General features: G+C 50.5%; 3 protein-coding genes across 3 annotated transcripts; 1 reads left to right on the top strand and 2 right to left on the bottom strand.

The window, feature by feature from the left end:
- Positions 1 to 1,026: 1,026 nt before the first annotated feature.
- On the top strand, positions 1,027 to 5,581 carry PSV08DRAFT_408597 (uncharacterized protein; the record flags this gene model as incomplete). Its single annotated transcript, XM_014224105.1, has 2 exons — positions 1,027 to 4,962; positions 5,015 to 5,581. 2 exons carry the CDS (start codon positions 1,027 to 1,029, stop codon positions 5,579 to 5,581), a joined length of 4,503 nt encoding a protein of 1,500 aa, XP_014079580.1.
- A 1,180-nt stretch (positions 5,582 to 6,761) lies between these two features.
- PSV08DRAFT_219724 (uncharacterized protein) lies at positions 6,762 to 11,055 on the bottom strand (the record flags this gene model as incomplete). Its single annotated transcript, XM_014224104.2, has 3 exons — positions 6,762 to 7,246; positions 7,301 to 10,368; positions 10,426 to 11,055. The coding sequence occupies 3 exons, from the start codon at positions 11,053 to 11,055 to the stop codon at positions 7,048 to 7,050; spliced, it is 3,897 nt and encodes a 1,298-aa protein (XP_014079579.1). The 3' UTR covers positions 6,762 to 7,047.
- A 3,966-nt stretch (positions 11,056 to 15,021) lies between these two features.
- Positions 15,022 to 15,579, bottom strand: PSV08DRAFT_245751 (uncharacterized protein; the record flags this gene model as incomplete). Its single annotated transcript, XM_014216948.1, has 1 exon — positions 15,022 to 15,579. One exon carries the CDS (start codon positions 15,577 to 15,579, stop codon positions 15,022 to 15,024), a length of 558 nt encoding a protein of 185 aa, XP_014072423.1.
- Positions 15,580 to 15,646: the final 67 nt, after the last annotated feature.

Here is a 15,646-nt window from a genome sequence, read left to right as displayed (position 1 = left end):
AATGGCAACGGCAGCGGCAATGGCCATGGTGGCGGCGGTCACGTGCATGCCGCCGCAGCAGCGGCGAGACACTTGTTCCGGCCCGGGCGGGCGTCGGGGCAGCCAGGCCGGGCTCCGACGCAAGCGGCGGAAGGGTGACGTCAGGCGGCCCCTGGTGGCAAGGCAGCACAGCCGCAGGGGCGGTGGGTGGGCCGTGGCGACGCCAGCATGCAATTGTCGCCAGAAAGCCATGCTTGCGCACCACTTGGCCACACCACGGCTTTTCACGCCTCGCCCGTCCTCTGCCTGCGCTATGCTGCACTAGGCTTAAACCGTCGATCGCAGACATGCACCAGCTATCCCCAAAGCCGGCGACGATCGACGCAGCAGGGCGTGCACCAGCCCGTCCAGGTCTCTGTCCAGCCGGCCATGGCTGCTGTCCAGCGTCGCCTGTAGGACGACACTGACGTCCTCTGCTTCACTGTGCATGCGCCGCCCCAGTTACTCGTAGGAGCCCTGCCTCCTTCTCCGTGCGCCCCCGTCTGCTGTCGTCGCCTCCCGCCCACCGTCGACATCTAATCCTCGTCCTTGCCCGCTACCCTGTTTCCTCCAGAGGTCCAGATTTCCTCGCCGCCCCCGCACCCTCCACCTTCAGCAGCAACACTGCCCAATTTGATGCGCCTGCCGGCCCTACCCTACCCCGGCCACGACGACGACAAAATCAAAAAGGCGTCTTCTGTTAGCTACTACCAATCCCATCGTCACCACTTTCGCCCTCGTCACCTGTTCACCGGTCCCTGCATAACGCCAAGTCGAGCCGCGACCCTCCCACGCCCTCCGTGAATATTCTGCCCACGCCTCATTCCTCGCTAGAAGGCCCATGGACGGTTGAAGCGCCCCAGACTCGACCGTGTGCCGGTGTTCTTTACATTCCTAGCGCCCAACTGGGGCTCGAGGAACCACTTCGCCTTGTCAGCACCCCCCTCCACCCCCCCGTCTACTCTTCACCGGCAATAAGAGACGGCCCACGACTGCTGCAGCGCCTCCATGTCTCAATCATCAGACCAGATTCCTCAGGATGGATCCTCTGCCCCCGACAATGGCCACCACCAATTCTCCACGGTCTCTCCAGTGGCAGAAGAACCCTCATCGCCATCTGCCGCCACCGACGCCATCGACTTCGCTGCCACACAACCTAGCCAAAGGTCGCGCGCCTCCACTACCGAGACAACAGGGCCCCTCAGCCCCTCTACCAGCGACCGTGTCTTCCCTATCCGCAGTGCCATTAGCGTTGACCCCAGTCCCACGCCCAAGAGTCAGAATGCACAAGGTGACTACTTCCACCCCTTCTCCCGGACAAATGACCCTCGCCTTGCCACCGATATCCGTCGAGCCTCTCAGGGCTCCCTCACATCACAATCTTCACATGCGTCGCAACGTGCGTGGGCCATGCGCCATGGGCCGGGTAAGACGGCGCAGAGAGGCCCACAACCTATACCCTCACAACTTTTCAACGACATGTCGTCAAACAAATCCAATGGTAGCATAAACGATGACAGCCGGTCGCCGTCCTTCAAGCCCGAACAAGCGCCTTCAACAAAGAGCGGCATCAGCAGTGTGGACATGGGTGACTTGGTCACACACCGGTTCAGGCACGTCTCCACCGAGGGCGGACACATGATCATAACAGGGCGTGAAGGTGAGACGCTACAACGGTGCGAAGACGAGCCCATCCATCTACCAGGCGCTGTACAGGGCTTTGGTCTCTTGGTAGCATTACGAGATGACCCCGATGGCAATCTGCAGGTGCGTATTGTCAGTGAGAATTCCAAGCGGATACTAGGCCGTACTCCAAAGGAGCTCTTCGCTCTAGAAAGCTTTACAGATATTCTCTCCGAAGAGCAAGCCGACAACCTTCTCGACCACATCGACTTTGTCAAGGATGAAGAGTCCAATGTCACGTCTAACGGACCTGAGGTCTTTACCATGTCCATCAAAATCGCAGGCCACACTCGAACCCGCAAGCTATGGTGCGCGATTCACACCAACGAGGCCAATCCTGGTCTAGTTATTTGTGAATTCGAGCTTGAGGAAGACCCACTCTACCCACTCGTGCCACCCAACAACAACACGCCTGACCTACCCGAAGATACCTTGTCCAGTCAGCCTACTGCTGATGAATTCTTGGAAAGCACAGAGATCAAAAGTAAGCCTTTACGGATCCTGCGCAGTGCACGGAAAAGGAAGGGCGAAGCGGCGGCTATGGAGGTCTTCAACATCATGTCGCAGGTGCAAGAACAGTTGGCTGCTGCGCCCTCATTAGAAAGGTTTCTAAAGGTGCTGGTTGGAGTCGTCAAAGAGTTGACCGGCTTCCATCGCGTCATGATCTATCAATTCGATCAGAGCTTCAATGGCCGTGTCGTCACCGAGCTCGTAGATCCTCGAGCGACAAAGGATCTCTACAAGGGCTTAAACTTCCCTGCCTCGGATATACCCAAACAAGCTCGAGAGCTGTACAAGATCAATAAAGTCCGCATGCTCTACGATCGCGACCTACAAACGGCGCGACTCGTCTGCCGTACAGCCGAAGATTTGGAAGTACCCCTCGATCTTACCCACTCATACCTTCGTGCCATGTCTCCCATTCACCTAAAGTACTTAGCAAACATGGCGGTGCGATCGTCAATGTCGATTTCGATTAATGCTTTTGGTGAATTGTGGGGTCTTATTGCGTGCCATACGTACGGGCCTCGTGGTATGCGCGTCTCTTTTCCCATTCGTAAAATGTGTCGGATGATTGGTGATTCAGCATCAAGAAATATCGAAAGACTGTCGTACGCATCGAGATTACAGGCACGCAAGTTGATCAACACAGTCCCAACACAGCACAATCCTTCGGGCTACATCATCGCCTCCTCGGACGACCTCCTCAAACTTTTCAATGCCGACTTTGGCCTACTATCGATCCGCGACGAGACTAAGATTTTGGGCACTCTGGAAAATTCACAGGAATCTCTTGCCATGTTGGAGTATCTCAGGATGAGGAGGATTCAGGCTGTAATGACTTCCACCGACATTGCCACGGACTTTCCGGACTTGCGGTACCCACCAGGTTTCCATGCCATTGCCGGAATGCTGATAGTTCCATTGTCTGTAGATGGCGAGGACTTTATTGTCTTTTTCCGAAAGGGACAACTCAGACAAGTCAAATGGGCTGGCAATCCTTATGAAAAATTTATCAAAGAAGGCACTGAGGGTTATCTGGAGCCACGAAAGAGCTTCAAGACCTGGTCCGAGACAGTCGTCGGCAAGTGCCTTGAGTGGACAGAGGAAGAGATAGAAACCGCCTCGGTGCTATGTTTGGTCTATGGAAAATTCATTGAAGTATGGAGGCAAAAAGAAGCTGCTCTACAAAGCAGTCAGTTGACCCGGCTACTGCTTGCTAACTCGGCACATGAAGTCCGTACACCACTAAACGCCATCATCAACTACCTGGAGATAGCGCTAGAAGGGGCTCTAGATCAAGAAACACGAGAGAACCTCTCTCGGTCGCATTCGGCATCCAAATCACTCATCTACGTAATCAACGATCTCCTCGATTTGACCAAGACTGAAGAGGGCGGGCCCTTAATCAAGGGTGAGCTGTTTGATCTCAAAGACACCATTAGGGAGGCCACAGATATGTTCCGCAATGACGCCAAAAGAAAGAACATTGAGTATCAAATCATTCAGCATCCAGGCTTGCCTAATCACTGTATCGGAGATCAGCGGCGAATACGGCAGGCCATCTCCAACATCACAGCCAATGCTATTCAGCACACCACTCAAGGATGTGTAAAGGTTGAAGCATACGTTGCAGCCAGAACGGGTCGAGACCATGTCGATATCGAGGTGGCAGTGTCCGACACAGGTGCCGGCATGAGCCAGAAGAAGCTTGATCAACTTTTCAACGACCTCGAACAAGTGCAGTCTGAGCCTGCCTCCATGTTAGAGGATGCCTTGATACCAGATCAGAAAAAGCTCGCGGAACAAGGTGAAAAATCGACGTTGGGTCTTGGGCTAGCCATTGTAGGACGTATCATCAGAAACATGAACGGACAGCTAAGGTTACGCTCAGAGGAAGGCAAAGGCACAAGATTTGTCATACAGTTACCGTTCGAAATTCCAGATTCCGAGGCAGATAGCGTCACCACTGGCGGAGCCTCACCTGCAGGGAGCGTTACGCCTCATGCCGAAGAGTCTCTGCCTAATGTTGTCAGTTCCACTGCTGGAGAGCGGACGCTAATAGCGCCAAGTCTATCTCGCCAGGGTTCTGCAGGCGAAGACGACAAACAGACAAGCAACGTTGTAGTACGGAAGACTAGTGCTGGGAGTTTGGCGAGCAAGAACAGCCTCCGAAGTTTCAAGACTAGCTCGAGTCAAAGAAGCGATGTGGACAGACTTATTGACGCCATACAAGAGCCACACTTGATAGGAAGAGGTGACACGAGTCCAGGCTCGCGGTCTATGAGACCAACTCTGACAAAACGCAGCAGTCTAGATGCGAATGCATCAGCCGCTGCCCGTAGGAGGTCCAAAAGTCTTGAAGACTTTAGTAACCAGACCGTTGTTCCGCCTCATCAAAGGATCATGCAGTCAACGGTACCTGGTAAAGAGGCAATTCCCGGTTCCGATGCTCCTGTCGTGGCCTTAAAAGTCCCCGATGAAGGCGGCAGCTCTCCAATCGGCGTCCGCCCATCTGGAAACATACTCGGCGAGGTTGCTGAAGACAAACCTATACAGCCGGCTGCTGAACCGGAGCCTTTATCAGCTGACAACATGCATGTGCTTGTTGCTGAAGACGACCCGGTGAATAGCAGAATTGTTAAGAAGCGGCTGGAGAAGCTTGGACATCACGTCCACCTTACCGTGAATGGTGAAGAATGCGCATCTGCATACTGTGACAACTCCAAAGACATTGATGTCGTCTTGATGGATATGCAGGTACGTGCTGTTGACTATATATATCTTCTAACATAAACTAACCATCGTAAAGATGCCAATTGTGGACGGACTCACCTCGACAAAGATGATAAGATCATTCGAAAAGTCGCATAGTAACATGTACTCTCCTCGAGCAGCCCTCTGTGGACGCGTTCCTATCATTGCAGTCTCAGCATCCCTGATTGAGCGCGATCGCCAGCATTACATTGACGCTGGGTTTGATGCCTGGATTCTCAAGCCGATTTCATTCGACCGGTTGAACCGGCTCATGCGCGCCATTGTCGACACAGATGTACGGAACGACTGCCTGTATCAGCCCGGCGCGTGGGAAAAGGGCGGTTGGTTCCAACGCGGAAAGCATACCGCTGATGAGGCCGTGACCAAACCGTCTGGCGAACCACCAGTCTCGAATCCTTCAGAAGAAATGGAGGAAGTAGCAGTACTTCGCTCCGAGGATCCAATGGCGGGTGAGGAAAGGGAAACAGGTGATATTCCTGAAGAGCAAGCAAGACTTTTACAAAATCAAGAGGAGGGCAAGACGGAACCTCCCCCTCCACCAGCATCTTCCCCACCTCCTCCTGCTGTTGATGAAGCCGACACCGAGAACCCTGCTACGTGAAAAAGATATACATGACCTATATAATTTTTTTTTCACCCACATTAAGGCTCATCATGTTCCCATCATTTCTGTCCCAGGCGAAACGAAGAAAAAGGGGGGGGGGGGGGGGGGGGGGGGGCAAGGCGGAGTGGAGGGTGGTAACACTGACTTGCTAGACGAGGGAGCATCTTTCATTCTAGGTCCTATTGCTCATCCACTATAGCAAAACACTAACAGAGGTCTACGTTTATTTATTTCTTTCCAATCTTCCTATTCTCTCTCTTCTCTACCCTCTTCTTCTTCTTTTCTTCCTTTTTTCTTTTTTTTTTATCCATTTGCTCCCTTTACTCAAAAGGAGGCAAAAAAAAAAGACGTACACGCAGCTTATTGGTTTTTTTTTTTTAAAAAAAAACTTATTGACGTATTTGGCATTCGGGGATATCATATCGGTTTTCCCCTACACCCTCCAACCCTCTTATTCTCCGTCGCTCTTTCTCTTTCTCTCTCTCTCTCTCTTTTGCATTTTGCTCAAGGGGAATGTTCTTGCGCCTTTGGAGTGTATGTGGATTGTGAATGATTGAGGCGATTCTGGCTCCTCCTCCTCCTCCTCCTCCTGCTGCTCCTACTGCTTTGCTACTGTTGAGCATGAGATGAAGATGAAATTGTATATAAAATGAACATCCCTTTCCTTTTGTGGGTCTGGGGAGAAGCGGAACTAGGAGCGTCTGGCGTCTGTGGCGAAACTCAGAAACATCTTAAGTTTTTTTTCTTTCTCTTTTCTTATTCTTCCATCTTGTATTCTTGTCTCCCTTTTCTTTTTTTTTTCCCTTTTGTGTACATCTATATATAACATACTTCTTTTACTTGGCTGCTGGTGCTCTCATTGGTCGCGGCATTTGCTGCCGCTGTGGGTCTGGGAAGCTTGTTTTTTTTTTTTTCGTTTCGGCCCTTCTTGATCCTATCCTTGTTATTTGAGCGCTGGGTGTTTGGCACGCTGTTGTCACAACGGGGATGATTGGTAGAAAGTATCAAGTAGACGTGGGAATACTTAGAAAGGCTAGGTCCTTGATGGAAACAAGCAAACCAAAAAAAAACAGAATCATCTATATCATATCATTCTTCTCCCCTCCACTTCGATCACTGATCCCATCTCACATTTAGAGTAAAAAATACTACCGAAGCAATCATCAAAAAGGTAGAATATTCAAGCTTGAATTAAAAGATTGATTATCTCATTCCTACAGCTACATAAATAAAAATCATCATAATGTTTTATCCCCGCTTTTAGATAACCTGAGAAACAGAGAGGAAAAGAGATTTTTTTGTTTCGTCATCATCTACATCATGGTCCAATTCTGACATCAAAGAGGGAGAGATAGAGATAGTTCCAATAGGAAAAAAAACTCTTCTTCTCTCTACCTCGTAGCATGATCCAACACTCATCAGAGATAACAATGCATCACCCCTTGGATCATGAGTTCATGCATTTAGGAGCGCTCCCTACGACCGCCGTTACCACCTTTGGACACAATATCGAGGATCAGCTGGCGAGCCTCTTCACATCCGTCCCTGGTGCCGACAATTTCAATGGCCTCATCCTTGGCCTGGTCACGGGGGACCTGGATCTTGGTACCCGTCTTCTTGCGAAGCTCGTTGATGGTAGAGCCACCAGGTCCGACAACGAGCCTGCAATTTGTTAGCATGACAATTCGAATATATAGTAGACAGAACAAATCTCACCTGTAGCTTCGTGGATCGGGCAGGATGAGGTAACCAGTTGAAGAGGGCTTGGAGGCGGCCTCAATGGCCTGCTCGAGCTTCTGGCGAGCCTTGGGCAGGTGCTCAGCAGGACCGCGCAGGATCCAAGGGATGGTGGCCGAGGTGTCAGCACCCTCTTCTACAACGTTGTTGTCGACAATCTCCCATGAGTGCTCGTTAGAGCCGTTGGTTGCATCGTCGGTGATCAAAGGCAGAGCCCCGTTTGCGCCCTTCCTGGACTTTCCAGCTTCGGTTTGAGCAGGCCTAGGAGGAATTTGCTCGCCGCCGTGGTCAACAGTGACCTTGTGTTGGTTGCGAAGCTGGCGGAAGAACTGGCCGTTATCCGAAATGGCGTGGTGGAGGTAGCGAGGAACCTGAATGGTCTCGCCTTCCTGACCCTTGACGAGCTCAAGAATGTGCTCCTTGGCCTTCTCAACAGCAGCAGGTTCACCGGTAATCTTGACTTGGTTGCGGGCAGCGCCAGTGGTGGTCTGCTTGGGAATATCAAGCTGGATATTGAGCTTAGATTCGAGAGAGCGACGAGTTTCGCCTCCTCGGCCAATCAGGAGGCGGTGCTTGTCAGGAGAGATATCAAGAGTCTCGGTAGTCTGGTTCTCAAGCGAGGCTACTTGTGCCTTGATAGCGGCAACAATCTTCTCAACAACGCTCTTGGGGCCTTCTACACGAATGCTGGACTCGTCAGACTCGGCGCGAGGGAAGCGCACCATTCGTGCCAAATCGCGGGAGTTGTCCGGACCACCAGCAGAGGTGACAATGGAGCGGATGTTGGCACCACTGCTGCCGATAAGGTTCCTGTGGTGTTTCCTGTCGACTTCAAGAGTCTCGACAACGGTGTCGTCGAACTCCTGAGCCCGTTGCTGGAGAATCTTCTTGGCTGCCTCGACCTGCTTCTTGGTTCCCTTGAGCTTGATCTCGGCACGGCCAGAAGGATCGGCACCTTCACGAGCACCAGGGACATCGATCTGGCATCCGGTCTCGAGACGGAGGTTCTCCATTTCGCGACCGCCTGATCCGATCAAACGTGGGATGTTGCTCTGTGCCACCGAAACAGTATCACTGTAGGAGTTGTCCATGATGTACTGGAGAAGGCTCAGCACTTCGTCACGGGCTTCGTCGGCACCCTTCCTGGGGCCTCGGACGATGACCTCATCTGGATTCTGGCTGGGGCGGACATTCTTCTGGGATGATCCTTCGCCCGCCTCCTCGTCGTTCTGTGCTCGTCGAGGGAAGTTGATGCGCACACCGTAGCGGTCCTGCAGACGCTCGACCTGCTTGCCACCGGCGCCAATCAGGTCACGGTGATACTGTGGCTTGACCTTGAGGATGTGGGTAGCTTCGTCTTCGAGCTTCTTGGCCATGTCAAGAATGTCCTTCTTGCACTGTTGGGCCTTGGCTGAAGGTCCCTTGAGCTCAACCTTGCCATCGTTGATCTGAACATCAACATCGTACTTTTGACGCAGACGTTGAATATTCTCTCCGCCCTTTCCTACAAGGTGGCTTGCATACTTCTGAGGGTAGTCAAAGGTGGTGATGTGGTTGCGCTCGAGCTCGTCCTTTTCAGCCTGCTCAATGAAAGCAAGGATCTTGGCGTTGAGCTCATCAACAGCGTTTGTGGGTCCACGGATGGCAAAGCTGTTGTTTGACCGGCTATAAGGCTCAGGTCGTCGCTGGCCGAACAAAGCCTGGACAGGAACCTGCTCTGGCGCAAGGCCACGCTGCTCATCGTTGACGAACTGCTCAATCTTGCGGTGGAACTTGGGGTTGGACTCGAGGCCTCGAGACTCAATCTTTGGCTGATCCTTGGTCAAGCCGAGAATGAATCGTTGAGCGTCCTGCAGACCCTTCTGGTATGCCTTGATCTCAGCCTGGGATGGCGCGCCTCGTGGGAGGTCATACTCGTCGTACGGAGTGTTGCCCTCATAAACAAGGACCAACTCGGGTGACTGCTCGGATTCGTCTGGGAAGACAATGTGCACACCGTGGTCTTGCCTAACCTTGGGTGCGTTGCGCTGTCGCAGGAAGTCGTGGTAGAAGGGATCAACATTCAAAGTGGAGAACCTGCTTGGTGGGTGCGATTGGAAAAGGCTCATAATATCAGTACGGGCCTTCATGCTGTTCTTTCCATCCTTGGCGTAGATCTCCCATCCGGTTGGCGCGTGACGGTCATTAGGCGCGACAATGCTAGCTTCGTGCTTACGTTCGAGCTCTTCAAGGGCCTTTCGTTGACGCAGGTAGCGGGTTAGGTTGTGGGCATGTGCCTGAGCGTTGGGACCCTTGTGCTCACGGGCAGCGTCTGCGGTCGCCATGGTCATGCTGGCAGCAAGATCCTCGAGCTTGTTGATACCTTGCTCGATCTTGTCTGGTGGGCCGACAATGTAGACAGTCTCGCTATCGTCCGAGTTAGGAGGCAGAACAATGCTACAGCCAGTCTCCTCCAAGAAGTCGTGGAGCGAGTGACCGCGGTCACCAACAATGAATTGATGCCTACCACGCTCAATGGATCGCTGCTCGGTAGCCAGCTGTTGGCGAAGCTGCTGAACGCGGCGCTCCAACTCAGCCTGAATCTGCTGGGCAGCTACGCGATCACCAGAAACCTGGATGGGGAAGTTGGCCTGGGGAACAAACTGAGCAGGTTGGCCACGTGGGGCCACAGGAGGGGCCTGTGACTGCCAAGTGTGGTATTGAGGAATCTGGATATTGACGTCGCGGCCTTGGACAAGCCTGTTGGCGTGGACATTGTTGGGGCCTGCGAGGAAAGGATAGAATTCGGCAGGAATGTCCTTAAGGCGCAGGTTGACGGTCGAGGTGCGTTCGTTGACAATGGCGTCAATCTCGCGACGAGCCATCTCCGCTGTCAAGGCATTGCCCTCAATGTGAACATTTACCACAGTATCCTCATCCTCACCCGGCTCGGCCTTGGGGACCTGAATGCGGGCACCGGTGCGCTTGCTGATTTCCTGGATCTTGGATCCTTGACGGCCGATGATGTGGGCACGGACGGAGGCGGGGACGGGGACATCGACGGATTGCTATAGATGATCAGTTTTTGTATGGGAGGTACTGTTGCTCGTGACCAATGGACTTACCTTGGAACCAACCTCATTGGCAACTTCCTTGAGCGCCTGCCTAACAGCCTCGACAGAACCGGTGGCTTCGAAGATGAGGGCACCGGGAGCCTGCTTGTACTCGAGGTTGGCCTTGGAGCGCCTGTTGATGTCGCGGACGATTTCGTTGATGGGCTTCTTGAGCTCGCCGCGGGGAGCAACCTGGTGAGATGCGAGAGTGATGCGTTCGGTGTGCTTGCCGGGGATGCTCATGGACGGAAGGGCGGGGCCACGGCCAGCGGGGGCGGAGGGGGCAGAGGCACCATTGCCATTGACGCCATTGGAAGTGATTGAGGTCGGCTTCTTGCCCCAAGTGGGCGCAACAGCCTGGGCTCGGGGCTTAACAGGACCAAGAGCCGGGAAGGCCTCCTCAGACGACGTGTTGAGGGCGGGCTTCTTCGGGGCAGCCGGAGCATCATCAGCCTTTTGCTTGCCAGCAGCCTTTTCACTCAGAGGAGCAGAGGCATCGGCAGCCGAAGAGGATGGATTGGCAGCGTCTTCTTCGTCGGGGACATCCTCAACGGTGACGTGATGGTCGGCATGCTCCTGCTGGAGCTTCTGCGCCGGGGTGAGCCCCTCGGTGGCAGAGCTGGCGACTGCTTCGGATGCCATTGTTCAGTGTAGACCGTTTCGAGTGGACCAAAGGGTATTCGCGTGGACGGTGGGTGGTGGGGATTAGGAGCGTGGAGCCAGCTTGGGTGGTTGCAGGCAGGGACAGAGTGGCCGGTTGGGGGTGGTGTGGTATGCGAAGGGCGAGGGGAGGGGAGGAAGGACAAAGACGGTGAGGTGAGTAAAAGGGCAAGGTGGTAGAAGGGCAAGGTTGCTACTGGGGTTTTTAGTGCGTTGGCTGTGCGTAGCAGCAATTGTAATAGGCTGCCGTCACTCAGCCAGGCAGAGGAATAGGTGCGCGGCCAGGGTCTCGGTAATTCACTTCAGGGCAGCGCAGCAGGCCACGACGTGTATTTGCACACGGACGGGAATGGGCAGAATTAAATACACAGACTAGACGGATGCCACTCGACTGCTCATTTGTCTACACGGGCGGGGCTCAATGGATGCAATTGCTGTCGTGTCTTCGCAGCACATGTGGCCGCCTGTCCAGAATGTCCTCGAACTTACCTGGACCCCTGCTTCCCGATTCCCCACCACTGCCAACCCCGGCAAGCCTCCCAGTAGCCTGCGCTAGTCCACAACCGCTAACCTCCGCATTCCCGTCTCTCTGCGCCATCGACGTCTCTCGCCACTCGGCCGCATGTAGGTTGACATGTGCTCAAAATGCTTCTCCTTCAGTCATAGCGACCTAACATCCCTCCCTGGGTCATGCAAGTCCCCCCGTGCCGCAAAGAATCCGCGATTTTAGTATCTTGGAACTCACGCAATAGCTAGTATTGCACCATGATAATAAAAAACGTATTCTTAAGGCTATTCTCTACAAACTCATAAAGGTAGTTAAAATATTACAGCGTATTTAGTCCTATCGTCGCTAATTCTGTAGTAGTGTTACAATCCAAGGCAAGTGTTAGATAGCGAGCCCTGTCCCACACTACGCTACTACAACCAAAAAGGTACGAATAATCAGCGTTCTGCCAATACTCTACACAGGATAGTATGTATATATATAGTTAGCACCTTCCAGTGCCTAACACGTACCCGTGTATTTGATCCTTAAACGAGTGATTAAGCTAATAGAAAGCCTTAGGTTCTAATTTATAATAGTTTTAGAACGTATAAGATACTAGAAATCCTAGAATTCTGCTTCGCAAACAATATTACTATATGCCGCCTACTATCTTATACCCTATATAAGCTATAGCCTTGCAATATTAGGGTCTTTAGCCCTCTTAAGATAACCTATCGTGACGAGGTAGAACGGCTCTGTTAAGGAGGACTAGTAGCTATTAGCAAGGAGCACTTTACTTCTGTGTATAAGCCTGCTAGGGAAACGGCGATAACGAGGATGAATATTACTACCGCATAGGCCGCAAGTAGATTGTTCCTATTTAACCTAGAGAGAGTTCTGCAAAAGACGCTAAAACCGCCCTCTAAGATAGCTGCTCTAGGCGTGCTTACTTATCTATATGACTAATAAGTAGCGCAAGCACCTATAACCCCTATAACCCTAGTAACGACGGAGGCTGTAATATCTTTATATCATTTAATTAAATAAGATACGTATGCAATGGACGAGCGGTGTCTGCAGAAGTACATGCAGAAGCTCGCGAGTGCAGCGCAGATATCCCTGGCAAAGCAGACGCTTCTTTAAGATCAAAACGAATTCTTAACGAAGGTGAATAAGGAGGCTTAAGTTTAGCGATCGACAAGGTCTATTGTCTTAGGGAAGGCGAAGGTGATAAGCTTTGAAGACCTTGAAGAGGCACGAGCCAAGCGTGCTGAGAAACAGGAGAAAGCGTCAGCTGCTAATGTTCCTAAGAAACGAGAGCGTAAGCCTAAGAGCTCTGCTGCAGTACAGTCGCTAGCGATTGCAGTTTCACCCCTACTCACAGCTGCAACATCCTTTACGCCAACCTGAAAACAGGGGTGTAACGGCGCAGGCAAGACTACTCGGATTAGTATCGGCAGTAGTGTCACTCAGAGGTATATGTGAGTGCGTGGGACAAAAATGGGCCTTGTACGAAAGGATATCAAAAATCTACTAAACAACTATGGAAGGTGGCTTTTACTTATGACTGCCGATACGGATCCGAATCGGATCTTGTTTAGATCTTGGCTATGGGAGGCTACTTGGTGAGCTGCGATGTCGAATCGTTACAATATACAACACGATATAAGATACTTTCTACCTTCGTCGTAACCACATTTTGGTTATCATACCCAATAGAGATTTGTCTAATTAGTATATACCCGTTGAGAGGTGTATTATAGTAGTTATACTAAACTATTTTTCAGGGTTTAATAGGGTCTCGCAGAGGTCTACCTAAATCCTTCTATTACGTACTTTAACTATAGTTAAAGTTAATTGTTTTGATACCTAATTCTGGTAGTTTGGGGTGCGGCCTGCTATTCTTTTCTAAGATAATTGATCTGATACGCTATATAGCAAACAGAGGGAAAAAAAGTTAGCGATAATAATCTTATTAAGTAAAGTAACTAGTAAGAAAGTATAATTTAAGTTAACTATAATAAGAGTAATAATAAAATCTATCTATTTTTATATCTTTATTACTTTTAGTTCTACTATCTTATCTATTCTATCTTAGCGAGATAGTTATAATAGTACTACTATCTTATTATATACTACTATCTTAGATAGCTAGCCTTAGTAAGATAGTATATTATATAACTCTTATAATAGTTAAGCTACTAATACAACTAATATCTAAATAGAGTCTAAACTAGTTTCTTATAGAGATTAGTAGGAACTATTAAAATATAAAAACTTACTATCTATAATAGCTTATTTAGTAGTTTTTTTTAATATTCTTTTATATAAGGCCTATAGGTATTAAATTAAATCTTAGATTACTTATGTTCTACGTACTCCTATATACCTCTGAGTGACCTTACGTCCGAAACAGATCCGATTCTTCTTGCCTGCGCCGTTATAACCCTATTTTCAGGTTAGCGTAAAGGATGTTGCAGCTATGAGCAGGGGTGAAACTGCAATCGCTAGCGACTGTAACTGTAGAAGATGTGAGAGAAGTAGCAGGTGCGAATCTGCAAGGAGAAGGTGAAGAGGCTGACGCTCCAGTGCGAGCTGACAACATTCCTGGGCTGCGTCAGCCAGAGACAGGACTGTTATGGAAGTCACCTGTTGCAAAAATGTATTGATGCGTTGGTACAGAGTTTGGGGCTAGACTGTCGGGTTAACGAGCCGTTATTGTAATACATAGTTACGAGAGATTGTGATTATAAGTAAAGCCAACGCTGACTACCACGTAATCTTCAACTTGCTGACAAGACTCCAGGGCTTATACAGCCATAGGGCTTCGAAGCTACAAGCTTAGCACGGCGAAAATTACGCTATAGACTATCCTATACTATCTATATACTAAAGCTGCTTGCCGTAGAAGTACTAATGAGGGTAGCAATTACGCATAGATATAAGCGCCACGCCGCACTAAGGGCTAGGATTAACTCTATAGCGTAGCTAAAGGTTTCCTTAGTATATATATAACCTAATTTCTCAATATAGGGGTGTAGTAGAGCGAGATAGAGGCTTTCTCTAGCGGTGTTACTACTTTTTTCTTAATAAGGTGTCTTTTGCAGATTAGCGTAGATTTAATAATAATAGCGTAATTTTTATAAGCAGAGATATCTATACCTCTAGAAGAAGGTAAAAAATATATGTGACCTATCTATAACTACAGTATAACAATAACGCGTGAATAAAAATATCGTCGTCTGAAGATGAAGTGCACCTCTTTTCTTGCGGCACGGGGGGGTTTGCGTTACCCAGGGAGGGATGTTAATTATTCAGCTATTGAAATGCCGGCTTCCTAGATACCAGCCGCACTTGTGAGAGGATAGAAAAATAAAACACAACCGAACACACAACGACCAATGGAAACATTGATCGGCCAGCAAAAAAAAGGACAATACACTCAAATCACACCCTCTTCACCCATCATCCCCCTTGAGCCGCCTCGACTCCCAAACTGCCTGCCCAAGCTGACCCTTAACCACCCAATCCCTATAACTCCCCCCACGAAAGACCTTCTCCTTGCCTACCTCACAAACCACCTTGGGCATCCCCCCACCCTTCCCCTCTGTGACCATATTCATAAACTTCTTCTTACACAACTCCCTATCGAGATTAAACGAGTACTTGGTCGGCTTACCCACCCCGCCCCTCACTTCGCGCATGCCGTCGTCGATCCACACTTTGAAGACCCATTTGATCGGTTTCTCGTCGAAGGCGGTCAGCTGGTAGGTGAAAATCAGGGGCGAGTCGCTGGTTATTAGGGTGGGGGTATGGCGCGAGCAGTAGGTGTCTAGGGCCCATTTCCATTCTGTGACGGTGGGGTTGTGGAGTTTGTTGGCCGGACAGGCGAAGGGGTTTACGCGGGGGCTGAGGGTGTTGTGGAGAGTATTCAATGTTTCTTTTAGGTCTTGGATGGGCGAGGCTAGTGTGATGAGTGCCCATCCAAGGACTGTGGCATACTTGAGTATGTACATTGTTGACTGACCTTCTAGATATATGCCTTTTACGGGGAGAATTGCAATCGATTGATAAATGAAATCC

The sequence above is a fragment of the Bipolaris maydis genome (assembly GCF_028858645.1).
Source record: "Bipolaris maydis strain C4 unplaced genomic scaffold PSV08scaffold_4, whole genome shotgun sequence".
Taxonomy (NCBI): domain Eukaryota; kingdom Fungi; phylum Ascomycota; class Dothideomycetes; order Pleosporales; family Pleosporaceae; genus Bipolaris; species Bipolaris maydis.
Note: the sequence above shows the minus strand (reverse complement) of the source record. Positions and strands in the feature narration are given on the sequence as shown.